Raw genomic sequence first — 27,617 nt, 5'->3', positions numbered from 1 at the left:
TCTTTGACTATAAATTAGAGATAATAACTTTTGTTACATATCCAGCTTATCAAAAGGAAATGGGATGACTATTAATGAAAAGCCTTTGATGGTCTTCCAGAGAACTAAAGGAAGAACAGTACCCTCCTCTACACAGTGTATTTTCTAATCAGTGAATTCTAATGAGAACTTGGTGTTAATATATAAAATTTTATTGAGCATTTCTTGTACATTGAATTAGTCACTGTTCAGAAGAATTTTATGATACAACGCTATTAGTTTGATGATGTAATTGAGAAGACCAGCACATGTGAGACCAAAAAAGAGAAAAAACCCTAAATAAATAAGAATAATTTAGTGGTTAAGAGCATTTGCTGCTGCTCTGAAGAGGGCTCAGATTGGACTCAGCACCTTTGTGGCAGCTCACAATGGCCTGTAACTCCGGTTCCTAGGGATTCCGCTCCCTGTCTTTTCGCCTCCTGACAGCTCCTGTTTACGTGTGTTACACACATGCCTACAAAAGCAAGCAAGCATACACATTAAATAAATAAGCATTTCTTTAAAAGGAAAAACTGTAAAAGATAGATTTTTCATGTAGTGTACATATTCTAATAGTTTTGACCCAAAATTACCTTTTATTTTCTCCCATTCTAGTATAGTAACTACTTATAATTTCCTCAATATTATTTTCTACTCATGGTTTTTGAAGGCTGTGACACAAACAGAAGGAGTAAAGCTGACCTGACCCATCTTGTCAATTTTACTTATCTTTTTTCTTTTTTAACAGCTTCCCCCAGAGTGAGAATCAACCCCAAAACTAGGAAGAGAGTTGAGATGTCCTGTTCCCCTTCACGATCTGTCACAGTTCACTGGGTGTTACTAGTTCTCCTAAAAATACAGCAGTAGCACCATCAGCAGTGGTGCCAACCAACCCTTGCTTTAAAATCTCCTCATTAACCTTCCAGGCCTAGACCATCCATGGTGTTTTTAATGTTTTTCAAGCCAAGATCTTCTTCCTTTGTATGTTCTTAGGCACACCGTTAGTTTAGAACTAAGGAGCTTTATAGATAATGAAGTTATCCCTAACAAATGACAGGGAAAGAAAGTTTATTCAGGTAATATCTCATTAAACATTGAAAGCAGGAAGCTATTGAGTGGCTGCCTTAAGTAAAAAGTTCTTAGTAGTGAGTTATGAGTTCAAATAGTTACATTATCTCAAACTGCTGCTGAATAGACAATCCTAGTCAAGCACTTCCGTGTACCTCCTATACTAAAGTGATGTGATTGTAAAACCAAAGGCTGCTGTCTTCTTTAAATGTTGATAATCTATTCGTCTTTGAGATCCTGTGCTACACTTTTTGTTTTATAGCAGATAATGAAACCCAATATTTCTGTTTCTCTTAATCAGTACAGAAATAGTTCATTGCACTTTGCTTTTCATATCTGGCAGGCAGAAAATTACATGTGTATTTTTGTATAAACTACTTGTAATTTATGAGGTGTTCTCACTTTCTGTCTTGTTTTTCTTATAACTTGTTTTTTGGGGGGTTTTTTGTTGTTTGTTTGGGTTTTTTTGTTTGGTTGGTTTTTTGTTTGTTTTGTTTTGTTATGACAGGGTCTCTCTATGTAATCCTGGCTGTCCTAGAATTCACTATCTAGACAAGGCCATCCTCAAATTCACAGAGATGCCTGCCTCTACCTCCCCAGTGCTGGGATTAGAAGCATATGACACCATGCCAACTATCATAACTTTTTATATGAATACTTCTGTCCTTTCGTAGATGACATTATATTCTTTAGGCCAGAGTTCCCAAAGTATGATGTTTAAAAATGAATTAAGTTTACAGGGGTATCTACATAGCCATATAAATAAAATATAACCATTGGAAAAATATAATCATTAATATCTGAATATATAACATAATTATATAGTATCAAATTCATGTGCTGACATTGCTTAGGATAAGGACTAACTGTGAAAGGTTACATTTAAAGGAGATAAATGTTAGGGTAGACAGAGCAATCACTGACACAAATAAGGTATAAGAGTTTAAGGGTACAGACGTTGAAGAGTAAAACATGCAAATGTAAAAGGTCACTTTAGAGGAGGAATTTCTACATTCACAATCTGTGTGTGTGTTTGTGTGTGTGTGTGTGTGTGTGTGTGTGTGTGTGTTTACTTATGTAAACTTCATCCTTCCTCAGGCATAAAGCCACTCTTACTGAGCCAAGTTCTTCAGACCTTTAAGACAGCCCGTATTAGTCCTGAGTGTATTTAGAAAGTTTCTTGCAATGCATCTCTGAGCTCTCTGCAGACAGGTTTTTCATCTCACCTTCTAACCCTCACAGTCATCAAAATCCCCTTAAAAGTTTAACTGAGTTTTAGTCTAGAGTGTCATAAAGATTCTTAAAGTCTACAGCTTAGGCAAGGGGGAAAATTCTCTTCAATTATTAAATTTAGAGTTGTTCCTCAAAATATAAATCCATTGTAATTATAAAAAAAAGCTAGCAAAACATACAGATTTTTCTCACTCCTGCTCACACACACATACAAATCTTCTTTCCCATATTCACACACACACACACACACACACACACACACACACACACACACACACACACAGTGTGTACATTTACTTCCTGTCTCTAACAGCCTAGAAACTAACACTCTTAAGTTACCAAAGATCTTTCACATAGAGTGTCCTGCAATCCTCAAAACTCCCTGTGAGATAATCAGGTAGGGAATGGGAATGGTACTGGTAGTGACAGCTTCATTCAGTAACTGAGGAAATACAAAGTTTTTAAATGCTAAGTGGCAGCATTGTCTCTTAAGACTAGAATTTTCTAACACTCTGTATTGAGAGAGGACCATTTATCTTGCTATCCTAACTAGACAGAAACATGCTTTAGAGGCTTAGACCAGTAGAGGAATTCATAGTTTGATCTTAGGTTCTCCACACACTTTCTTACATAGTGCTGAGGACATAGTTTAGCGGTAGGACGTTCGCCTAGAGCATATACAAAGCTCTGGGTTCCATGGCTAACACAGCTAAGGAAAACACAGACTCTTGAATGGTCCTAGCACACCAGGAAGTCAGTGTTCTAGAAAAGTAGTAGATGTCACTTCTTTTCCTTCTCTAAATAGTTAATATAAATCTCAGTATTGGCATTCTGATATGTACATCTGTGAGCTTGCTTTAGCATCAGCCAGTTCTTTAATCCATGGATATCTGGTTCACCAGACATCCCGTCACCGGAACATGCAACCTGTCTTTCTGTTCTGTCATCATAACTGCCACCGGTTTACATCACAGCCAGCAACATTTGTTTGGCTGATCAACTTAGTAATGTTAAGGCTTTCTTTATAAGGAAAAAAGAAATTTTGTATGTGAATTCAGAAGGGTTTGTCCTTACACTAATGTGTATTCTCTGTCCCTGACATTGGTAACTATTACCTAAAACTGAAAGCATTAAGCATGAAGAGTGATCTCCGTTATGGAATCGTCTGTATGAAGCATAACTAGTGTCTTAGGAAATGGTAATGGAAATCTCTGTCATAGGTTCAGTCACCTGTGGACTCTGCCACAATGTCCCCAGTAGAAAGGACAGCAGCCTGGGTTCTGAACAATGGACAGTATGAAGAGGATGTGGAAGAAACTGAACAAAATCAAGATGAAGCCAAGCATGCTGAAAAGGTAGAACATAATTTGTCCCTGATGACAACTGATATAGGTGATTTTAAAAAATAATTATAAAACAAACCCTCTGGCCTGGGACTCACTGTGTAAGCCAGGCTGTGGTCTCTACTTCTCGTGATAGCCACCATCCTATCTGTATATCATAGGCCAGTAGTATCTCTGTCGTGTTGAGGAGAGGAAGGGGCTGACAATTTTTAATGCAGATTGCTTTAATTTAAAGGCACTGTGACACTTGTTTCTAATCATTTTATATGAATGTTAACTATTTCTATAAAATCAGGTCTTCAAGTTCACAATTACTTTAGGACTAGACTATATCTTGAGAACAATCAGTTTATATTTTAGTGCTGTTGTGGTTTTTACATTTTGTGAGTGAAGACTACTTAGCAGTACAGATAATTAAATGATTATCCCTCTGTCATTGAGGGATTTCATATGTATTTTGAAGGGTATATGGGTGGGTAAGTGGGTGGATGAGTGGGTGGCTAGGTTGGTTGGTTGGTTGGTTGGTTGGTTGGTTGGTTGGTTGGTTGGTTGGTTGGTTGGTTTCTGAGACAGGATCTTATACATAACCCCATAATGACCTCAGATTCACAGTCTTCTGGCCTCTACCCCTGGAGACAGACCTAGAAAAAGTTAAGCAATAACTTTACATTTAATTGACCATCAGAAATTAACCTTTCTTTTGCTAGAAAAATCATTAACTGTGCCTAATAACGTAGCCCAACCTTTCAGAGCTGACTTAAGACTTTCGGCTTTGGCTTTTTATATTAGCCAGCAACATCTAGAGTAGAGAAGTGGATAAGAAGTAACTATTGTCTTTTCACCAGTTAATGACACGGTATTTTTTTTTTTTATTAACTTGAGTATTTCTTATATACATTTCGAGTGTTATTCCCTTTCCCGGTTTCCGGGCAAACATCCCCCTCCCCCCTCCCCTTCCTTATGGGTGTTCCCCTCCCAACCCTTCCCCCATTGCCGCCCTCCCCCCATAGACTAGTTCACTGTGGGTTCAGTCTTAGCAGGACCCAGGGCTTCCCCTTCCACTGGTGCTCTTACTAGGATATTCATTGCTACCTATGGGGTCAGAGTCCAGGGTCAGTCCATGTATAGTCTTTAGGTAGTGGCTTAGTCCCTGGAAGCTCTGGTTGCTTGGCATTGTTGTACTTTTGGGGTCTCGAGCCCCTTCAAGCTCTTCCAGTTCTTTCTCTGATTCCTTCAATAGGGGACCTATTCTCAGTTCAGTGGTTTGCTGCTGGCATTCGCCTCTATATTTGCTGTATTCTGGCTGTGTCTCTCAGGAGCGATCTACATCCGGCTCCTGTCGGTCTGCACTTCTTTGCTTCATCCATCTTGTCTAATTGGGTGGCTGTATATGTATGGGCCACATGTGGGGCAGGCTCTGAATGGGTGTTCCTTCAGTCTCTGTTTTAATCTTTGCCTCTCCCTTCCCTGCCAAGGGTATTCTTTTTCCTCATTTAAAGAAGGAGTGAAGCATTCACATTTTGATCATCCGTCTTGAGTTTCGTTTGTTCTAGGGATCTAGGGTAATTCAAGCATTTGGGCTAATAGCCACTTATCAATGAGTGCATACCATGTATGTCTTTCTGTGATTGGGTTAGCTCACTCAGGATGATATTTTCCAGTTCCAACCATTTGCCTACGAATTTCATAAACTCGTTGTTTTTGATAGCTGAGTAATATTCCATTGTGTAGATGTACCACATTTTCTGTATCCATTCCTCTGTTGAAGGGCATCTGGGTTCTTTCCAGCTTCTGGCTATTATAAATAAGGCTGCGATGAACATAGTGGAGCACGTGTCTCTTTTATATGTTGAGGCATCTTTTGGGTATATGCCCAAGAGAGGTATAGCTGGATCCTCAGGCAGTTCAATGTCCAATTTTCTGAGGAACCTCCAGACTGATTTCCAGAATGGTTTTACCAGTCTACAATCCCACCAACAATGGAGGAGTGTTCCTCTTTCTCCACATCCTCGCCAGCATCTGCTGTCACCTGAGTTTTTGATCTTAGCCAATCGCACTGGTGTGAGGTGAAATCTCAGGGTTGTTTTGATTTGCATTTCCCTTATGACTAAAGATGTTGAACATTTCTTTAGGTGTTTCTCAGCCATACGGCATTCCTCAGCTGTGAATTCTTTGTTTAGCTCTGAACCCCATTTTTTAATAGGGTTATTTGTTTCCCTGCGGTCTAACTTCTTGAGTTCTTTGTATATTTTGGATATAAGGCCTCTATCTGTTGTAGGATTGGTAAAGATCTTTTCCCAATCTGTTGGTTGCCGTTTTGTCCTAACCACAGTGTCCTTTGCCTTACAGAAGCTTTGCAGTTTTATGAGATCCCATTTGTCGATTCTTGATCTTAGAGCATAAGCCATTGGTGTTTTGTTCAGGAAATTTTTTCCAGTGCCCATGTGTTCCAGATGCTTCCCTAGTTTTTCTTCTATTAGTTTGAGTGTGTCTGGTTTGATGTGGAGGTCCTTGATCCACTTGGACTTAAGCTTTGTACAGGGTGATAAGGATGGATCGATCTGCATTCTTCTACATGTTGCCCTCCAGTTGAACCAGCACCATTTGCTGAAAATACTATCTTTTTTCCATTGGATGGTTTTGGCTCCTTTGTCAAAAATCAAGTGACCATAGGTGTGTGGGTTCATTTCTGGGTCTTCAATTCTATTCCATTGGTCTATCTGTCTGTCTCTGTACCAATACCATGCAGTTTTTATCACTATTGCTCTGTAATACTGCTTGAGTTCAGGGATAGTGATTCCCCCTGAAGTCCTTTTATTGTTGAGGATAGCTTTAGCTATCCTGGGTTTTTTGTTATTCCAGATGAATTTGCAAATTGTTCTGTCTAACTCTTTGAAGAATTGGATTGGTATTTTGATGGGGATTGCATTGAATCTGTAGATTGCTTTTGGTAAAATGGCCATTTTTACCATATTAATCCTGCCAATCCATGAGCATGGGAGATCTTTCCATCTTCTGAGGTCTTCTTCAATTTCTTTCCTCAGTGTCTTGAAGTTCTTATTGTACAGATCTTTTACTTGCTTGGTTAAAGTCACACCGAGGTACTTTATATTATTTGGGTCTATTATGAAGGGTGTCGTTTCCCTAATTTCTTTCTCGGCTTGTTTCTCTTTTGTATAGAGGAAGGCAACTGATTTATTTGAGTTAATTTTATACCCAGCCACTTTGCTGAAGTTGTTTATCAGCTTTAGTAGTTCTCTGGTGGAACTTTTGGGATCACTTAAATATACTATCATGTCATCTGCAAATAGTGATATTTTGACCTCTTCTTTTCCGATCTGTATCCCTTTGATCTCCTTTTGTTGTCTGATTGCTCTGGCTAGAACTTCAAGAACTATATTGAATAAGTAGGGAGAGAGTGGGCAGCCTTGTCTAGTCCCTGATTTTAGTGGGATTGCTTCAAGTTTCTCTCCATTTAGTTTAATGTTAGCAACTGGTTTGCTGTATATGGCTTTTACTATGTTTAGGTATGGGCCTTGAATTCCTATTCTTTCCAGGACTTTTATCATGAAGGGGTGTTGAATTTTGTCAAATCTTTCTCAGCATCTAATGAAATGATCATGTGGTTCTGTTCTTTCAGTTTGTTTATATAATGGATCACGTTGATGGTTTTCCGTATATTAAACCATCCCTGCATGCCTGGGATGAAGCCTACTTGATCATGGTGGATGATTGTTTTGATGTGCTCTTGAATTCGGTTTGCCAGAATTTTATTGAGTATTTTTGCGTCGATATTCATAAGGGAAATTGGTCTGAAGTTCTCTTTCTTTGTTGTGTCTTTGTGTGGTTTAGGTATAAGAGTAATTGTGGCTTCGTAGAAGGAATTCGGTAGGGCTCCATCTGTTTCAATTTTGTGGAATAGTTTGGATAATATTGGTATGAGGTCTTCTATGAAGGTTTGATAGAATTCTGCACTAAACCCGTCTGGACCTGGGCTCTTTTTGGTTGGGAGACCTTTAATGACTGCTTCTATTTCCTTAGGAGTTATGGGGTTGTTTAACTGGTTTATCTGTTCCTGATTTAACTTCGATACCTGGTATCTGTCTAGGAAATTGTCCATTTCCTGAAGATTTTCAAATTTTGTTGAATATAGGTTTTTATAGTAAGATCTGATGATTTTTTGAATTTCCTCCGAATCTGTAGTTATGTCTCCCTTTTCATTTCTGATTTTGTTAATTTGGACACACTCTCTGTGTCCTCTCGTTAGTCTGGCTAAGGGTTTATCTATCTTGTTGATTTTCTCAAAGAACCAACTTTTGGTTCTGTTGATTCTTTCTATGGTCCTTTTTGTTTCTACTTGGTTGATTTCAGCTCTGAGTTTGATTATTTCCTGCCTTCTACTCCTCCTGGGTATATTTGCTTCTTTTTGTTCTATAGCTTTTAGGTGTGCTGTCAAGCTGCTGACATATGCTCTTTCCTGTTTCTTTCTGCAGGCACTCAGCGCTATGAGTTTTCCTCTTAGCACAGCTTTCATTGTGTCCCATAAGTTTGAGTATGTTGTATCTTCATTTTCATTAAATTCTAAAAAGTTTTTAATTTCTTTCTTTATTTCTTCCTTGACCAGGTTATCATTGAGTAGAGCATTGTTCAATTTCCACGTATATGTGGGCATTCTTCCCTTATTGTTATTGAAGACCAGTTTTAGGCCGTGGTGGTCCGATAGCACGCATGGGATTATTTCTATCTTTCTGTACCTGTTGAGGCCCGTTTTTTGACCAATTATATGGTCAATTTTGGAGAAAGTACCATGAGGAGCTGAGAAGAAGGTATATCCTTTTGCTTTAGGATAGAATGTTCTATAAATATCCGTTAAGTCCATTTGGCTCATGACTTCTCTTAGTCTGTCTACATCACTGTTTAATTTCTGTTTCCATGATCTGTCCATTGATGAGAGTGGGGTGTTGAAATCTCCCACTATTATTGTGTGAGGTGCAATGTGTGTTTTGAGCTTTAGTAAGGTTTCTTTTACATATGTAGGTGCCCTTGTATTTGGGGCATAGATATTTAGGATTGAGAGTTCATCTTGGTTGATTTTTCCTTTGATGAATATGAAGTGTCCTTCCTTATCTTTTTTGATGACTTTTAGTTGGAAATTGATTTTATTTGATATTAGAATGGCTACTCCAGCTTGCTTCTTCTGACCATTTGCTTGGAAAGTTGTTTTCCAGCCTTTCACTCTGAGGTAGTGTCTGTCTTTGTCTCTGAGGTGTGTTTCCTGTAGGCAGCAGAATGCAGGGTCCTCGTTGCGTATCCAGTTTGTTAATCTATGTCTTTTTATTGGGGAGTTGAGGCCATTGATATTGAGAGATATTAAGGAATAGTGATTATTGCTTCCCGTTATATTCATATTTGATGTGAGGTTATGTTTGTGTGCTTTCATTCTCTTTGTTTTGTTGCCAAGACGATTAGTTTCTTGCTTCTTCTAGGGTATAGCTTGCCTACTTATGTTGGGCTTTACCATTTATTATCCTTTGTAGTGCTGGATTTGTAGAAAGATATTGTGTAAATTTGGTTTTGTCATGGAATATCTTGGTTTCTCCATCAATGTTAATTGAGAGTTTTGCTGGATACAGTAATCTGGGCTGGCATTTGTGTTCTCTTAGGGTCTGTATAACATCAGTCCAGGATCTTCTGGCCTTCATAGTTTCTGGCGAGAAGTCTGGTGTGATTCTGATAGGTCTCCCTTTATATGTTACTTGACCTTTTTCCCTTACTGCTTTTAATATTCTTTCTTTATTTTGTGCGTTTGGTGTTTTGACAATTATGTGACGGGAGGTGTTTCTTTTCTGGTCCAATCTATTTGGAGTTCTGTAGGCTTCCTGTATGTCTATGGGTATCTCTTTTTTTAGGTTAGGGAAGTTTTCTTCTATGATTTTGTTGAAGATATTTACTGGTCCTTTGAGCTGGGAGTCTTCACTCTCTTCTATACCTATTATCCTTAGGTTTGATCTTCTCATTGAGTCCTGGATTTCCTGTATGTTTTGGACCAGTAGCTTTTTCCGCTTTACATTATCTTTGACAGTTGAGTCAATGATTTCTATGGAATCTTCTGCTCCTGAGATTCTCTCTTCCATCTCTTGTATTCTGTTGGTGAAGCTTGTATCTACAGCTCCTTGTCTCTTCTTTTGGTTTTCTATATCCAGGGTTGTTTCCATGTGTTCTTTCTTGATTGCTTCTATTTCCATTTTTAATTCCTTCAACTGTTTGATTGTGTTTTCCTGGAATTCTTTCAGGGATTTTTGCGATTCCTCTCTGTAGGCTTTTACTTGTTTATTAATGTTTTCCTGTGCTTCCCTAAGTGTGTTCAGGTCTTTCCTGAAGTCCTCCAGCATCATGATCAAATATGATTTTGAAACTAGATCTTGCTTTTCTGGTGTGTTTGGATATTCCATGTTTGTTTTGGTGGGAGAATTGGGCTCCGATGATGGCATGTAGTCTTGGTTTCTGTTGCTTGGGTTCCTGCGCTTGCCTCTCGCCATCAGATTATCTCTAGTGTTACTTTGTTCTGCTATTTCTGACAGTGGCTAGACTGTCCTATAAGCCTGTGTGTCAGGAGTGCTGTATACCTGTTTTCCTCTCTTTCAGTCAGTTATGGGGACAGAGTGTTCTGCTTTCGGGCGTGTAGTTTTTCCTCTCTACAGGTCTTCAGCTGTTCCTGTGGGCCTGTGTCTTGAGTTCACCAGGCAGCTTTCTTGCAGCAGAAAATTTGGTCTTACCTGTGGTCCCGAGGCTCAGGTTTGCTCGTGGGGTGCTGTCCAGGGGCTCTCTGCAGCGGCAGCAACCAGGAAGACCTGTGCCGCCCCTTCCGGGAGCTTCAGTGCACCAGGGTTCCAGATGGTCTTTGGCTTTTTCCTCTGGCGTCCGAGATGTGTGTGCAGGGAGCAGTCTCTTCTGGTTTCCCAGGCCTGTCTGCCTCTCTGAAGGTTTAGCTCTCCCTCCCACGGGATTTGGGTGCAGAGAACTGTTTATCCGGTCTGTTTCCTTCAGGGTCCGGCGGTGTCTCTGGCAGGGGTCCTGCCGCTCCTGGGCCCTCCCCCACGGGAGCCCAGAGGCCTTATACAGTTTCCTCTTGGGCCAGGGATGTGGGCAGGGGTGAGCAGTGTTGGTGGTCTCTTCCACTCTGCAGCCTCAGGAGTGCCCACCTGACCAGGCGGTTGGGTCTCTCTCTCACCGGGTCTGGGAGCAGAGAGCTGCTGCGGGCCGGGATCCGCGGGTGTCATGACACGGTATTTTAAGTTGTATTTTCTAAAACCCCATACATATGTATCATCAGTTTACTAATGACTATGAAATAGCCCATCCAATTGAAGGAATCTTAGAAAGGACTGAAAGAGCTTGAAGGGGCTTGAGACCCCATATGAACAACAATGCCAACCAACCAGAGCTTCCAGGGACTAAGCCACTACCTAAAGACTATACATGGACTGACCCTGGGCTCCAACTGCATAGGTAGCAATGAATAGCCTAGTAAGAGCACCAGTGGAAGGGGAAGCCCTGGGTCCTGCCAAGACTGAACCCCCAGTGAACGTGATTGTTGGGGGGAGGGTAGTAATGGGGGGAGGATGGGGAGGGGAACACTCATAGAGAAGGGGAGGGGGAGGGGCTAGGGGGTTGTTTGCCCAGAAACCGGGAAAGGGAATAACAATGGAAATGTAAATAAGAAATACCCAAGTTAATAAAGATGAAAAAAATTTAAGTTATAAGACTATAGCAATGAATAGAATATGCCAGCATTTCAGATTCAGTGAATCCACATAGATTTAAAATATCCATTAATAAAATTTAGTTTTCAGTGCAAAAAAAATTGAACATACAAGGGTTCAACTTAAGATTTTTAGGGTCAGAAAACATGTGTCTAAGTAGTGTGTACAATACTCATCAAAGACGAAATAGCCTTATTTTGGATCCCATCCCTTGCTTTCTGAAGATAATGCAGGGCTGCATCATTTGTCAAGGCCTCTTTTTTAAAAAAGTTAAAATATAGAGCTGTGGGATTGATTTTTGTCTATACAAAAACATAAATAAATAAATAAATAAATAAATAAATAAATAAATAAATAAATAAATAAATAAATAAATGTAGCTCATCCAAGACGAAGGTCATGATTTCCACCTTGCCTGTACAGTTTGACTTCAGTCGCATTAACAACCCTGTCCACAGGAGCTAGTACATGAAGGGCTGAGTAGGCAGCTGAATGACAGAATTTGCAGAAGGCCTAGTGAGAATGTGTATGGATTCCAGCAGGTGGTACCAGGTCAGGCTGATGAAACCACATCGTAGAAATAGGGCAAGAGATATGATCATTTCCTCCTTGAGAAGAGGCGAGCCCTTTGTCAGTACTATGACGTGAATATTTCACACTCTCATAATTAAGGGAAAAGTAGTAATGGCCTATTCTGTCATGAAATTGTATTAACTGATTTAATGGCTTAACAGAAATGTTGCTTTACTCTGAGTTGTCTAAAGGGTACATTCTAGTGGAGTAAAGATAATCTAATGAGCCCCAGTGTCAGAAATCCTGCAGTACAAGTAATAACATATAAGCCTTTCTTTTGTGGACAGCTAGTTTTTAGCTTAAGTCATTTGCCAGGCTTCTATTGGATGTAGCTTGCCACAACTGATAGTTTAGTGTGAGGAAAAGTAAATAAATCTGTAGAATTCATAATGACAAGTTAAGATTTTAAACGTAGTTTTAGACATGACAGTGCTTCCTTGACATTTATGCTAGCTGACATTTTTATATAACCCATGTAGTAGTGAGAGCATGGCAGGACAGAGAACATCTACCATGTTGCCTGGCATTCTCTGGCTAGTAACTCCAAAAGCCAATATCATCCCTACCATTCATGTATTTCCCCTTTTGCCAGTATGAACAAGAAATTAGCAAACTGAAGGAGCGTCTGCGGGTGTCCAGCCGGCGGCTGGAGGAGTATGAGCGCCGGCTACTGGTTCAGGAGCAGCAGATGCAGAAGCTGCTGCTGGAGTACAAGGCCCGGCTGGAGGACAGTGAGGAGCGGCTGCGCAGACAGCAGGAGGAGAAGGACAGCCAGATGAAAAGCATCATCAGCAGGTTAGAAGACCACCTGCTATCTGGTTACCTCTAGTTAGCTACGAAGAAGTAGGGAAATGTTCCAGATACTCTCAAAAGAATACTTGGAAAAATTTTCATCCATGTCTATAAATATATTTTGTAGTACTCAATACAGATGTAATGACTGTGTCTCTCAGGTATAAACCAAATGAGATCTGGGTTACTTCCTATGAAGGTAAAGTAGGGCCTTTTTTCTTTAACCATAACAGTATTGGAGGGGGAAAAGGAAGGGGAAACTAAGAAGTTACTTTGAAGTTTTAGATGAAGATTGGGTTTTCAAGATCTATAATATCTAAGATTTAACTCCAAAAACGAAGAAGTCTCACTGGATGTCTTTAGGGCCAGATAACCAAAAAGCACCATAGATGCCCAAAAAGGAAAATAAAGAAGCCCACCTAGCTGCACTTGGAGAGCACTTACTGTGGACCAAGTGCTTTTCTAATCACTTTGTAAACAGTGCTTTGTCTTCAACTGGTCTCTGAACCAGATGTCATTATCACTCCTATAGGATAGAAGAATTGTCAATACTTGCATGCCCAAGGTAACATAGTCAGTGGAGACCTAGGATTTGAGCCATCAGACTTCAGACTCGTAACCACTAGCTTTTATATTACCACATGCTGTGGACAAAGAGACATAAAAAGAGTTGCTATCCAAGTAGCCTGGAAATGAGTGACCTCATACTGAGAGCCATGAGAGTAGAACTGAGGAAGTCTGCATACGTGGACTGAGATGCGAGGAGGAAATGAGAAACAAGATCTACTGGAATGCCCTGTAGGAAACATCAAGGGAGGGGGGAGACAGGATGGTAACTACAGTATAACTCGAGAGGAAGAGTACATGGTTTGCAACGAGGCATGGTGGTGCTTACCCATACTAACGTAAACATTCAGGAGGTAGAGATAGGAGTACCTGGAGGTTAAAGCCAGCATCAGCTTCATAGCAAGATTAAGGCTGGTCTAAGCTATATGAGACACTCTCTCAATAATAAATACTTTAGAAAGTAGACAGCCTTTTTGTTTTGTTGGTTTTATTTGCTATTTTAAGATGTTTGCTAACAGGGTGATTACTAGAATAATCTTCTGAAGGAAATGAAATATTATGGACCCAGCCACAGGTAAAAGACTCAATTTAGGATGTCTTCTTTCAAGGGCAGATAGGAGAGGAGAGGAAAGAAAAGGCTATTACAATAAAAGAGGTCTCGTGTAAGGAAACACAAGCTGTAAGTTCCTCCTTCTCTGTATCGTCCAGCCCTGTCTTTGTAAGTACTGACACCTTCTTCCCACCACACTCTAGGCTAATGGCTGTGGAAGAGGAGTTAAAGAAGGACCACGCTGAGATGCAGGCAGTTATTGATGCAAAGCAGAAGATAATTGACGCACAGGTGAGCAGACCTGAGGTCGGTAGGGAGCACTTGCTTTAATTGACTTTCTGACTTCCCACCCTGGCAAATGGCAAGTTAGTAGAAAACAATATACTGGAAGTTTCTTGCCGTTATCCTTTGACTATCACATGAGTTTCCATATGAGCTCCACGTTGATATAGCATTAATGTGAGTGTAAATAAAGTACTGTGTATTTAGTGTAGTTGTTTGACAAGCCTTAGTGCAGTACATGATGAGGCTGGTTTCCTTCTTGAGGAAAGGAGGACATTCCCTAAGAAGGTAACTGTGGGAAAGTGTCCTGCATGTGACCTCCACTAACCATTGCTTGGCTGTGTTCTGCACGGTCTTGTCAGTCATGTCCATGGCCGTCGACACCTAGTCACAGCAAAGGAATGGTAGAGGAAAGATACGGTTATAGAAGATGGCTTTCCTTGTTATCCTTTGGTTCAGGGTTTGGTATTGCTGCTTGGAATGTGCTTGGCTGCCCTTCTGTGTTGATGCTAGGCTTAGAGAACCTCTAGATAAAACTTGATTTTTAAAAAAAATTGATAAAATTAGAACCTAGGTTTCTGTTGATGATAGCTTACACCTAGGAGTATGATGGTCTCCAAGAGCCAGCCCTTCACAAGGTCGTACTCCAGTCATCAGAGCAAAATCTAGGATGTATGAAATATTTCCCATTCCTTGTTGCTTTACCACTGTAGAGTATGATTTACTTCTTATATGGACATAAGTTGCAAAGGCAATTACAGTTTTGATACAGTGGTCCATCTAACTACATTGAGTGTTTCGCCTCTCTGGGCACAGACTAGCTGAGTTTGCATTTGTCCTCTTTATGCTGTGACATAATAATGAGCACATTCTATGTCTTAGTATCTACGAGAGCCCCCAGTACTCTTACACAGCATTTCAACAAGCAAGTTTACTCATGAGCTCAGTGTAAAATGGGGTTTATTTGTCAAACTGGGAGCAGAGCCATGGGAAGGATGCTTCCCAGGCTTCGTCTGTCTTGAAGCGCACTAGACTTAGAAACTGGTTGTGGGTTGTGGTGCTTTCTTACACACGTAGCTCCCAAAATGTTTGAGATTCACATTCTGGATATTTTGACCTCTTTTGAGCCAGAGAAATATATGCTATAATTACTTTTCTTGCCCTTCTTACTCTTTTATTCTTTCGAGGGTAAAGTTACTTCCAAGGTAAGTTAGGGGAAAATAGTAGAAACAATATATAGCCATCTTGCTATATTATCATATTCTAAAAAATCACTCCTTAAGCTTAAATAAAGATAAAGATGGTAGATAAAGATGGTGATTTCCTCAAGAAAACTAGTGCTGAAAAGTTCCCCCTTCAGATTCTCAGTGTAACAGTGTGACGCACGCAGGGTGAGCCTCATTAGTAATCACACGGAGATCTCAGTGCTGAAATAGAACAGATGTCAGCCACTGTAATGCAGTCAGTCTTCAGCAGAGGGAACGTGCCAGCCGCACAGTATGGCTCCATGTATGCTAGCTGACAGGACAGCGCCACCACTAGTTTCTAGGGAGCTTCCTCTCTACCTGTCCCCAGTTTTGATCTAAGAATAAAGCAGAAGCTGTGGTCAATAAAGATGAAGTCCAGGAAGGGAATTTGATTGACCAGGAGTCAAAAGCTCTCAGAGGTGGAAGCAATGGTATCCTCAGAGCTCTCAGTCAGATTTATGGTCTGGCTGATGGCAGTTTGATTTTCCGATGGCTTGGTTCTCTGGACTGTTTCCATTGAACCAAGGCAGTTTCCATAAACCAATGCTCTCACTGACTATGCAACCATGAAGACCACTCTTAACTAATGGGTCAGAACAGACTGAGTTGGGTTAAATGTGATATGCTTCCCACTAAAGCATAGGCTTTATTACAGTATAAGTCCTTCTATGAAACCTAATATAGATCCATAAAGAATACTCAGACTGGACCACATTTGAAAACTACTGCACAAACCATAAATACCAAGGCAGTTCAAAATATATTTGTGTCTTAACAAGATTCTCAGTCCAAGCTATTGGCTTACTGGTACATAGAATCATAGAATAGCAAGGCGGTACATCATTATTCATTATAATGAATGATGTTTTATCAGATTCTTTTCTGTAAAAATAAATTTCATCTCTTAGGTGATTATTGGAGCAGAGTAGCCCTTTTGGCTTCATTTATTAAATGATAGCATGTTTGGAAATAATAGTCTACCTAGGGGGCAATCCATAATTTTATATCCCAGGCCTGTGTCTTAGTGTCAATAATGGTAAAAAACAAAAAAATGTCTAAAATGGCAACAGTTACTTTGTTTGTGCTAGGACTGGTCCTATCACCTCTCAGAACACTAATACCCAGGTACCCAGGAGCAGTTTTCATCTCTCTCAGCAGCCCATGCTCCTTGTTGTGAGTTCAGCTTCTCCCTCTCCCCGAGTCAGTTCATGCTGCAAAGCACAGGCCCTTTCTAGCAGAACTGCAAACAGATGAGTGGCAGAATCACCAGCCCTGATCCTCACAGCTCAGACCTGAGGTCACAGTGATGGCACCAAAGGCTCTTTATATGAAGTGTGGCACCTTTCACCCATGTGACTAGATGGAGAACAGAGAGGGGCCTCTTCCTGTGAGAAACAAAGCAGCTGCCTAGTCGCTATTGCAAGTGATATCTCCACTGTGTTAAATTTCAGGTCATAAATGGAAATGAGATTGTTCAAACAGGCAAGTAAACCCTGTCCGTCCTCTAGCTGAGCAGTTCCCAGCCCTGGCCAGTGCACTGGCCTCCTACACATTCCAGCTCCTGCCACTCCCGTGTTAAGTCCTTCCTGTCAGGAATGTTAGATTGCTTTGCGTTCTAATTCAGGCAGAATCAAATGTCAGAGCAACCTGGCCAACTGTGCCTTAGTCTCCTGTTTGAGGTTGTTTTTGGTTGGGGGGGGGGGTATTTTTTTATTCCATTAATTTCTGTTTCATTTTGAAAGTTGGCAGTGGGGAAAACAAAGGGAGTTTCTCCGCTTAGAAACGTTCAGATATCTAGTAGGGAGGTTGTTTGATAGCAGTCATTTGCAGGTAATACATCATTGCAATCCTTCTCAGGCTCTTTGACTCTTTACAACTGAAGTTAGTTTTTAAAGGAGCTGGGGGATTGTCTTGTTTGTTTTTATGAATGCTTGATTTTTTTTTAATGAACCCCAAGAACAGTGCTTTCCTTAGTATTGGGACCTTATTGTTTGTCCCAATACTGAAGTAACTTTCCTTACCTATTCTAAAAAATTACCAGTTATGCTACAATTTTTTATTTATATAATACACAAGAAATTTGATACTGATAAAAAAGAAAAAATATTTATTTGAAAATTTAAATACCATTTATTCTACTTAGGGGTGATTACGTACTAGGAAGAGGGGCATTATATTTGGAATCTACCTCTTGTTTTTTAGCCTGTCCTTACTTACTATCTTTGAAAAAAAAACTGTATTTGTTCTCCCAGTAAATTCCTCTAGTTATAATTTTTAAGTAATTACTATTTTTTTAAAAGTATAACAAATCATCTGTCTTTGAGTTTCTCCTGTCCATAAAACAGGCCATCTTTGTTTTATTTTTTCTTTTTTGGGTTTTTGGGTTTGGGGTTTGTTGTTTTGTTTTTGATTTTTTAGGCAGGGTTTTTCTGTGTAAGCCTGCCTGTCCTGGAACTTAGTCTGGAGACCAGGCTGGCCTCAAACTCACGGAGATCCACTACTTCCTGAGTGCCGAGAGTAAAGACGTGTGCATCCGCCACCTCCTAGCCGCAAGTCAGCGTTTAAAAAGAAACCTGGTATAGTAAATGGATAGGTAATGATGCTGGTTCTGTATGTCTTACCACCTGAGTTTTGCACCAGAGAATGGGAATTATTTTAAGGAATAATAATAGCAATCGTTGGGTTGTTTTGTTTTTTCAAACATTTAAACGAAGGCCACCAACCCCTACTCGCATAAAGACAACTTCCTGTTTGCAACAAATTGAAAAATAAAGGCAAGCATTGCTTGATGCTGTAGTCACCTATGGCTTTACCCAGACTCTCACCACCACCCCAGTCCCCTGAACATCATAGCTAGGCTTGCTCTTAGCAGCTGTGTCCCGCTGAAGTAGGACTAGGTCCCCAGCCCTGTGTAACTTCTGCTTTCATAGCAGGAGCAGCAGCAGCAAGGCTCAGCCCTCTTGCTGCTCTCTGAACCTTACCATGACTAAACCTTATCTTATCACATGTCTTCCTGGGTAAACTCAGAGCCTTCCAGTGTTAGGGATTATCCTCGTGGGCTATTTCCTTTTCAGTTCGTGAGGATAGGACAAGATTTCTTTGACTTTATTTTCTGAAAAAAAAATAAGTAATTCTTGTTTTTTGGGAAAGTCCTAGGATGTAGAGATGAACGTCTCCTAGTTTTTGTGAGCCTGACAATGTTTTATCCTACTGTAAAACATTTTGGGGAGGGGGGTTTGTCCATCCATCCCCTCTCTCTGGTGGATATGTGAAAATTCAACAACCCATAATTCTAAAATATTATCTCTAAAGCATTGTTTTGTTTTGTTTTATTTTAAAATCCAAGAGTGAAATGAAAGTGTGCCTGTTACTGGGCATCTTTCTGGAGTAGCTGAGCTGGAATGGGTCTAGGAGCCTGTGTTCTCTGTGTGCTCATGTGTTGTGTTTACAGCTTCCCTTCCAGCCACACCCCCTCCCATATTCAAACAACTCCTGGGTCCAGCTTCTGGCTGCTCTCACCTCTCGCTCCTGCATCCTCACCTTGTTGGTGACTCTAGGCTGCCACCATGCATTGTTTTAGTTTTGAGCACAATGTGAATTCTTTCCGGATGTGACTGTTCTGCCCTCTTTGGGAGGTGAATCCATGGATCACGTGCACTTCTCTTCTGGGAAATGAAACCTCTGGTGCTTCTTTCTTTGCCACCTAATTTCCATGTTTCAGTTTTGACAAAAGCACTTACTGCGTACATAAGGCAGCTTGACTTAGGGTGTCATTTTCATAGACAGCCTAGTAATGCCACAGAGATTGTTGGTAAGAAGTCCTGTTATGCAGAAATGAATAACAGAGTGATTAAGGGAGGGGAGCTGAGCCTAACCAATGTGCGGAAAGAGGCAGAGACGTTCCATTTGTTTGGGGAGCACCATGTGTACCATGCTATAAGAGAAAGTACTGGACTGTTCATTCAGTAAAGAAAGTGGCTTCCTCCGTGTAGCCTGAATAAAGCCATGATTGGTGTGTTGTAGGAAAAGCGGATCGTGTCCCTGGATTCAGCCAACACGAGACTGATGAGTGCGCTGACACAGGTGAAGGAGCGGTACAGCATGCAGGTCCGCAATGGCATCTCTCCCACCAACCCCACCAAGCTTTCCATCACGGAGAATGGTGAATTCAAAAATAGCAGCTGCTGATGGCCTTCGTGACACAGACTGTGGGAGGAGGCAGGAGGAAGTGGCCCAGCTCTCCTGTCCCCAGCCCTTTAACCCTCCAGGTTTACAGAATGTTGCTTCAAATGGCGATGTTGTGAGAAACTCTTACATGAAGAAAGGAACCTTTTCTTTCAGGGCTTAAAGCAAAGACTTCAAGTTCAAGTTCGATGCTTTTCCCCAGTGTCTCTATGTACATAGGGAATTTAGTTCTGGGCCATGTACAGAAATACCACTGTAATATACCAAAAGGAAGTTAATAATGTAGATTGCCTTTTTAATTATTGCTATTTTATTATTGTTTTTCTCTTATTGAAAGCACTGCAGTTATTAGTGGAGGAAAGGTAGGAGCCGAGTGTGAGTGAAAAATGAGCCTCTTGGTTCTGTAGCTAAAGTGTATTGGATAGGAGCACGTGGAATGCAATAGGACCTTGTCTGATGGACGTTTTCAGGGATTCATCTGCCAGTTTAAAGCCCCACCCTGTCCTTACCATTAGGAAAACATGCAAATACCAAGATCCATATGAAACAATAACTTGCCACTGTCAACCAGGATGCTCCCGGCAGACTGCAGCCTGGTTTGCAGAGCCACCATTTCAGAGGACACAGGTAAACGTGACTGACTGTACCAAAACCAGACTAGGAAGGATTTCTGTTAAACTCCTCTGTCTATAATGGACACTTTCTGTCTTAGATGTGGGACTTTGATTATACTTCAACTTTTTTAACTGCTCTTTAGAGTTGACAGAACTATAAATACTGTGTCTCCATCTACTGTCTTCGTGTTCACTTGTCCACTGTCCTCTCCTCCCCATGACGGGAGCGGGCAGCACCAACAGGACTCACTCTCCCCTGGAGAGTGGCCATTCAAGTATACCACTCATAAGCCATCTGACTAAACACCCTTTCTTCCACACAGAAAAGGGCTAACTACAAAAGAGCAGGAATCTCTGAATAGCCCACTAAAATTTTTTTTCCTATTTGTCAGTTGTATTTTTCCTTAGGATAAAGGTTTTATCTACTGTACTAGCAAGTCTGGGGGGAGGGTAATTCCGCCACCACTTTTAACATCCGATTGCTTCCTCCTTCTATTTATCCTCTCCATAAAATTTGAGAAGCTATCTAAAACTGAAACGTATCCCTTAAAAATGATGATTAATCTTGCCAGAGAAACCAAAGTGTGAGGACGGCACATTCTGGTGTTATTCCACCCTCCTGGTAGACTCAGCAAGACTGATCCAGCTTATCCTTAATGATTCTAATAGACGACAGAAAATCTGTGTTTTCTCCAGAGTGCGACAATGTCATCTGCAATGCAGGCTTGATTCCCAGAGATGTGGAGAGTTAGCTGCAGGCTAAGCAAATATATATATACATATATTCACACATGTACATACAATGTGCACATCAAAAATGTTCATCTTCTGTGCTGTCAGATATACAGAGATAAATGTTTAAAAGGGTCTTGAATCTGTTTAAGCAAGACCTACACAGTTTTACATTGGCAAACAAAACATCATTTCTCAAATAAGTTGATGTTTTGATTTTTATGTTATAAACTTTAAGAATTTTTTTTAAGTAAAGGATTCGGAGGGAGACATAACGGAGCCATATGCATGGAGTATGTGTTTCTACATAGCAGAAAACTTTTTTTTTTTTTTGGTTCTTTTTTTCCGGAGCTGGGGACTGAACCCAGGGCCTTGCGCTTCCTAGGCAAGCGCTCTACCACTGAGCTAAATCCCCAGCCCTGAGCTAAATCCCCAGCCTTGAGCTAAATCCCCAGCCCCAGAAAACTTTTAAGGAAACAGGAGAACATATGTAGTTCCCTCTTATTTGAACCCCAGGAGTAGATACCAAGACCTCCTTCCCCCTAAGTCCCAGGCATGCACTCCAAGTGACACTTGCTCCCCTATTGACCTTTGGCTCTGACCTTGTACTTCAGCCACCTCACCAGAGCCCTCAACCTGCAGCCTTTGAGAGGGTCTTTTCATAACTCTTGAAAGCAGGAGCATGCCACTGTGCTTAGAGCTTCAGGCTCCACACCGACTCGAGCCTTCTCCTGTCCTCAGCAGTTATTTCACATCTTATCTCTTCCCTCCAAGCTGAGGTCACATGGTGGTTAAAATTACTTCCTGAAAGAGAAGGTTATTGATCCTGTAGTAATGCCTGTATTGAGTGAGGGGGGTATAAACATAGATCTTTTCATGTTTGCAGCCTAGCAGTATTTTTTTCATTCTTCAAAACCTTTCAGTACTGCCACACAGAAACTAGTCAAATCATTAGTCTTGGTGGCCCAAAGTATATAATGTGGATAATGTCTTGCTTCGAGGCTGGGAAGGTCTTCAAGTGCAGGTTATAGATTACAGAGAGCTGGTCCAATAAGGATATTAATGAATGCAGTACAACTCTTAACACTGTGGAACCTTCTTAGAGCTTGTCTGCATTATGAGATTGAACGTCCAAGACATTAAGACATAGTACAAGGTCCTGTAGGTTACCAGGAATGAAGAGAAAAATCTATAGCAGTCATAAGAGAGTTAGGAGTTGAAAGTTCAGCATTATTGCCAGATAGGAAATCTTAGATTATCCTTTGAGCCTACTCAGTTCTTTAGCCTATCAGAAATATTCTGAGCTGGAGTACAGCTCCGTTGGCAGAGTGCTAACCTAGCATACCAGAGGCCCTAGGTTCAAACACTAGCATGGCATGAATTGGGACGGTGGCACACAGGCCTGCAATCCCAGCACTCCAGGGATAGGAACAGGAGGACTCGGAGCTCCAGGTCATCCTGCCTTAGAGGTTTCCTGACCAACCTAAGCTACTTGAGACCCTGTCTCAAAAATGATAACAAAATGTTTTTTGAGTATTTCTTTAGAAAATGTTGCAATCCTATAAAGTTTACTCTGGAATTTTTTGAGTACAGAAGAGGACATCAGCAGGCATTTTCTATGGTTTTCTTTACCCTCAATAGGTTTCTTATCCTGAACAAAAATCATTTTGCTTTGCTAGGAGGAAATGTGTGATTTTTAAAAAGCTGGTGGGTCTTACGATCCCTGTGTTTGTCAACATATCATCACAGTATGAGGTGTGATTAGGGCAGGCTCAGGTGGATTTGGATTTGCATTCAGTGCTTGTGAAGCTTTTATCCAAGTGAGGTAGACTCGGCCACTCATTATCAAGGACAGTTTCATAGGACTAGAAAAGGGGCTTCTTGTTTACCTCCTGTGTCACTTGAAGCAAGAAGATTTCAGAACAGCAAAAAGTCATTCCCGTAATACTAGCATTACTTCAGTGGCTGTCCCCTGTGTCCTGCTTGGGTCTGGGGCAGTCTTTCTTGGAATGGAAAGTGAGGCCATATGCTACTGTAGCTTTTCTTGCTTTTTCACTTATACTGTGTGTTCTCACTGCCACCTTCTTTTCTCTGCTATAGAGTTGGACAGTAAAGAAAGCGTGAGTGTTTCTCAGACTAAGTGAACATTGTGTGTGTGCACTGGGGCTGAGCATGATTTCAGAAGCAGTCTGTGCCAGCAGCTCTCCAGAGCCCTGGCTCCCACTGTGTCCATTTGTCTCCTCATTCAATAGACTAAGTAAGCCCCAGGCTGGACCATAGACTAGCCATGTCACTGGCCAGTCCAGCAGCTCTCAAGACCATCTCACAGCTTTACTTCATTCTCAGCAGCTTTAGGGGCTGTCTCCTGCTGCAGATGAAGCAGGGTCAAAGGACAGCCTGCTCTATACCCCTTGACTTTCTTAAGTCAGCAATGAACTCTCCTGCTTGCCTCAGCAGGAAAAGTCACCTTCCTGCCCCATACCTGGGATACCTTTTTAAATTATTATTATTATTATTATTATTATTATTATTATTATTATTATTATTATTAATTTAAAGGACTTTTTTGTTTGTTTTTTGAGACAGGATTTCTCTTCATAGCCCTGGCTGTTCTGGAACTGTTCTGTAGACCAGGCTGGCCTTGAACTCAAGAGTTCCACCTGCCTCTGCCCCCAGAGTCCTGGGATTAAAAGTGCGTGCTACCACTGCCTGGCCATACATGTTTCTTAAAGCAAGTAATGGTTAAGCCCATTTCATGTTTGAATAATTGTTCTTCTAGAGCATTCTCCTATCACTGACCCATCTAGGAAAGCACTTGAGCTTTGAAAGGACAAGGGTAGTGAAATTTGCATGAGAGAGAATCAGTTTCTTCCAGAAAGATCCTGAGGAAGACATTTGATCCAATGGATTTGGTTGCTCAGAAGTTCAACAAACAAGTGGAGTGGCATCCCCTGGCTCCTCCTAGGAGATTATACATATATAAAGACGGCTCCTAAGACAACATGTAACATAACCTACAGAAATACCACTCTTAGGGCATCCCTTTAAAAAATGTTAATCCACTTTATAAACCAGTAATTCCTAGACTTTGTTGAGGTTTTGTTTTGTTTTGTTGGTTTTAAGTTTTATAACATTCTGTTCTCTTGGAAATGTACTATATGTGTTATATGTATATATAAGTTATAGTGACTTGAACTCTGTTTGGCATAGGTTGAGAACTATTGCTGGTAGCATTGAGTGTGTAGCACAGCCGCTGACTGTCACCATCTGAGAGCAGGGTACAGAAAGGAGTTTGGTTTCCTCAGCAGTTAATGCCCAGGTGCTTGAGCATCAGCCCAGCCAGCCTCGATGAGTGCAGCCACCCAAGGAGAGGACGAGAGAACTTTGACCCCCTGTTTCAGCACACAGTTTTAATTTTGTACTCTGTCATTTTTTTTTATCAAATGCCCTCACTATTCCCTAAAAAGTCTTGGAACTGAAAACCAGACTGAACTTTTGGTGCAGTGACATTTCCACAGCTGTGCTTTAGGGGTTTCTATCCTCTGCGTGTGGTGCAAGTATTTAAAACAAATAGCATGGATATGTCATTTCCAAACCCGCAAGGGAAAATTACCAATTTCCACTTTACTAACAGATTAAATGCTATTGACTGAATGCCCACCATCCTACAGGAAAGCCACAGTGAGTGCTGAGGGTGGGCGTGGCTGGTGCTTGGACACTTCTTAGCTGTGTTAGATCAGCTCAAGCAGCAGCGCTGTTTACCTGGGTCACACCTGGGAGGGACTTAGCTTCCAAATCTGGTTTTTGCTTTTCATCTCCAGGGCCTTAATAAGAGTGTGTTAGTACACATGACTATTTTACAGATAATTCAAAATAATTTATTTTTTATTTGAAGAAAGCGGAAATCCACCTTGAAAAAAACAAAACCCAAGATTTTATTTTATTTTTAAAGCCATATTTTTGTGCTTTGTAGCACTTAGATTGTTCCATATGTGATCCATATCTGCATTTCATTACCTGGGTTCTAAAAAAGATTTATTTTTGTTCTGTGAATAATTTTTGACGGTTCTTGTACATGTACAGATATAGATACGTTTGAGGTCTTTTATTGATATTCCTACAAAAAATACAAATAAACTTTAACTTTAAACATTTCAGACTAAGGGTTGCTACTGTCTTCCTCATACATCTGGGTGCTTAGGCACTTGGAACACTGGAATATTGTTCTGAAGATGCATGCTACCCTAGGAGCATCATGCCTCAGACTTGATATCTTACAGGGAGAATACTTAGGCACAGGGTAAGTACCTGGCACTGGTATCTGCTGTGCTGTGGCTGTGCCCTAGAAAGAAAGCTTCCTACAGCTCACCTAAGCCACTGTTACACACACACACACACACACACACACACACACACACACACACACACACACTTCTCTTGTCTGGTTCAGGGAGCAGTTGTCTTGTTCTCCATTGTACAAGCCCTGCTCTCTTCAGCTTACCCTCCTCATCGAATAAAATCCAAGGACGCTCATTCATACATCCTTTTCTTTTGTGCTACATGTAAGCCTGTTCATCTTAGAATATTTGAAGTTATTTCTAACCTTGTGCTTCTTAGGAATTTAAAACAAAAAACCTGAAGACAAAACCCTAAAGACCACCTGGAAGAGAGCCTAAGGAAAGTGAAAGCGAGTGGGTTTGCTATTTTTTGTTCACTTCGGAGCCGATCCATTTCAGGGTGAATTCCTCGTGACCTAGTATAAGCTTTAAGACTTCTTGGATCTGAAATATTAAGAGAGAAGTGGGGTTGGGATATAATTCAGTGAGATCCAGTCCCTAACCTTGCACCAAAGAAGGAAAAAGAGAAACGACCGATGCTACATCCTGACCCCGTGGTTCACTTAGCTCTAAGTCACCAATGCTCTATACACAGACCTTTGATGTACATCTACACCATTTATTGCTGAGCCTTCCTTCACCTGTCTGCACCTTCAGGAGCACCACATTACTCAGTAGTTCTCAATCTAACTGAGCATCAGATGTGTTTGGTAAATTTAAGCAAACACACATACACAAATACACATATGTACACGCATATATCATGCACTATGTATACACACAGAGACGGCAGTTGCCTCTTGAGCTTCATTGCTTCATATTCCCCTCTGAACACTGTGTGGGTGGGGTGTTTGTAACTATGTCTTTTACCACCATTCCTGAACTTTGGTTAATTATAGGTGTTTCTTTACTTTATATTTGAATTTTAAATACTGTTAAAACCCATACATACCTTGTTGCTATCAACTCCATTCCTTTTACATCCATGAGATACGAAGTCTGTTGCATGCTTGCCCCATAAGTTCTTTTACCTTAGTTTTCATTTTCATAGTGCTAGGGACCAATCCCAAGGCCTAAGGGTCATCCCATGTGTAGAACAAATACATTCTGACAAAGCTAGAGGTGGGATTTAGCAATTCAAACTCAGTTTTCACATCTGCTCTAGTTTAATGCATAAAATAGATGCTTCCAGTTTACCATCTAAAGTTTCAATCACTGCTCCAGCAAGCACATAAAAGCCCAGGCTAGAACCTAAGAAAATACCTCTGAACTTAAGAAGTAAACAAAAGGGGTTGGGGACTTAGCTCAGTGGTAGAGCGCTTGCCTAGGAAGCGCAAAGCTCTGGGTTCGGTCCCCAGCTCCAAAAAAAAAAAAAAAAAGAAGTAAACAAAAGTAAAACACCCAAAACTTTCCCCCACATCCTTTGTAGTGTTGTGGTTTTATCCCCTGAAATTTAGCTGAAAAACTCACAGGGTGCTGGATTGCATCATTTCTATTTGTTGTTCTTTCAGTAGCAAATGCATCTGTCTCCCAATTCCCCACCCTACCATTAGCCAGCAGGTACTTGAGCCTCCACAGGCACACAACACTGTTGGTCCTTCTAGAAGTCCTAGAAAGGATCACCCATGTGCTCCTTCTCTGTGCCTCTGAATACATTGCAAAGAACTGCTAGGTAAATGTCAGTGTCTCTTATCTATAAAGTTAGGATTTATAATAGACCATATCTAGGGATAAACGATCTGTAGAATACTTTAACCCTTGAGAAATGTACTCTCAGGTTATATTCAGTAATCTGTTTCATTATTGTAGTGATAATGCTAAGAATAGCTAATATCGATGATAGAATACCAACTATGAGCCAAGAAGTTTGCTAAGCTTTTATACAGAATGAATAACTTAGTTGTGATACTGACCCTGTGAATTTCTTGAGGAAATTGGGGTTTAGAAAGACTTGACTTTCTCACCCAGATTACACAAAAAATAAGTGCAAAGACAAGACTTAAACTCAGGTCGTCCTGACCATCCGGTCGTGAGTAAATGAAGAGCTCAGGAAAGTGTTAGGCTACAAAAAACTCTAAAGCAATACCAGCATTGTTGTAGAGCACAATGAGCTCAGTCTCCAAAGCTTTTCCTGCGTGCATGCGTGCGTGCGTGCGTGTAAGGAGTAGGCTGTGCATGCTAATGTATACTTAAGCATGTGGGAACCTGTCTTTCTCAGTGGCCCTCCATCTTATCTTCTGATCTGTGGTCTCTTGCCAGCCTGGAGCTCACGCATTCAACTAGAGTGGACAGTAAGCCCCAGGGATCCAGTGC

The 27,617-nt window shown here is 40.9% G+C and overlaps 2 protein-coding genes across 10 annotated transcripts in view; one reads left to right on the top strand and one right to left on the bottom strand.

The window, feature by feature from the left end:
• Positions 1-25,124, top strand: part of Rasal2 (RAS protein activator like 2) — a 293,935-nt gene extending 268,811 nt beyond the window's left edge. For 4 of the 8 annotated variants that reach the window (XM_087580925.1, XM_087580924.1, XM_087580929.1 and 1 more), the window contains 5 exons: positions 3,540-3,674; positions 12,591-12,793; positions 14,111-14,198; positions 16,888-16,918; positions 19,460-25,124. In XM_087580925.1, the coding sequence (XP_087437051.1) occupies positions 3,540-3,674; positions 12,591-12,793; positions 14,111-14,198; positions 16,888-16,918; positions 19,460-19,602 (600 nt within the window). In that variant the 3' untranslated portion in view covers positions 19,603-25,124. 8 annotated transcript variants of the gene reach the window in all.
• Positions 190-27,617, bottom strand: part of Clec20a (C-type lectin domain containing 20A) — a 51,142-nt gene continuing 23,714 nt past the window's right edge. Inside the window, exon 8 of one of the 2 annotated variants that reach the window (XM_087579810.1) lies at positions 190-493. In XM_087579810.1, the coding sequence (XP_087435936.1) occupies positions 482-493 (12 nt within the window). In that variant the 3' untranslated portion in view covers positions 190-481. 2 annotated transcript variants of the gene reach the window in all.

The sequence above is a fragment of the Rattus norvegicus genome, chromosome 13 (genome assembly GCF_021556685.1).
Source record: "Rattus norvegicus strain SHRSP/BbbUtx chromosome 13, alternate assembly SHRSP_T2T, whole genome shotgun sequence".
NCBI lineage: Eukaryota > Metazoa > Chordata > Mammalia > Rodentia > Muridae > Rattus > Rattus norvegicus.
This window is presented reverse-complemented; position numbering and strand designations above follow the sequence as displayed.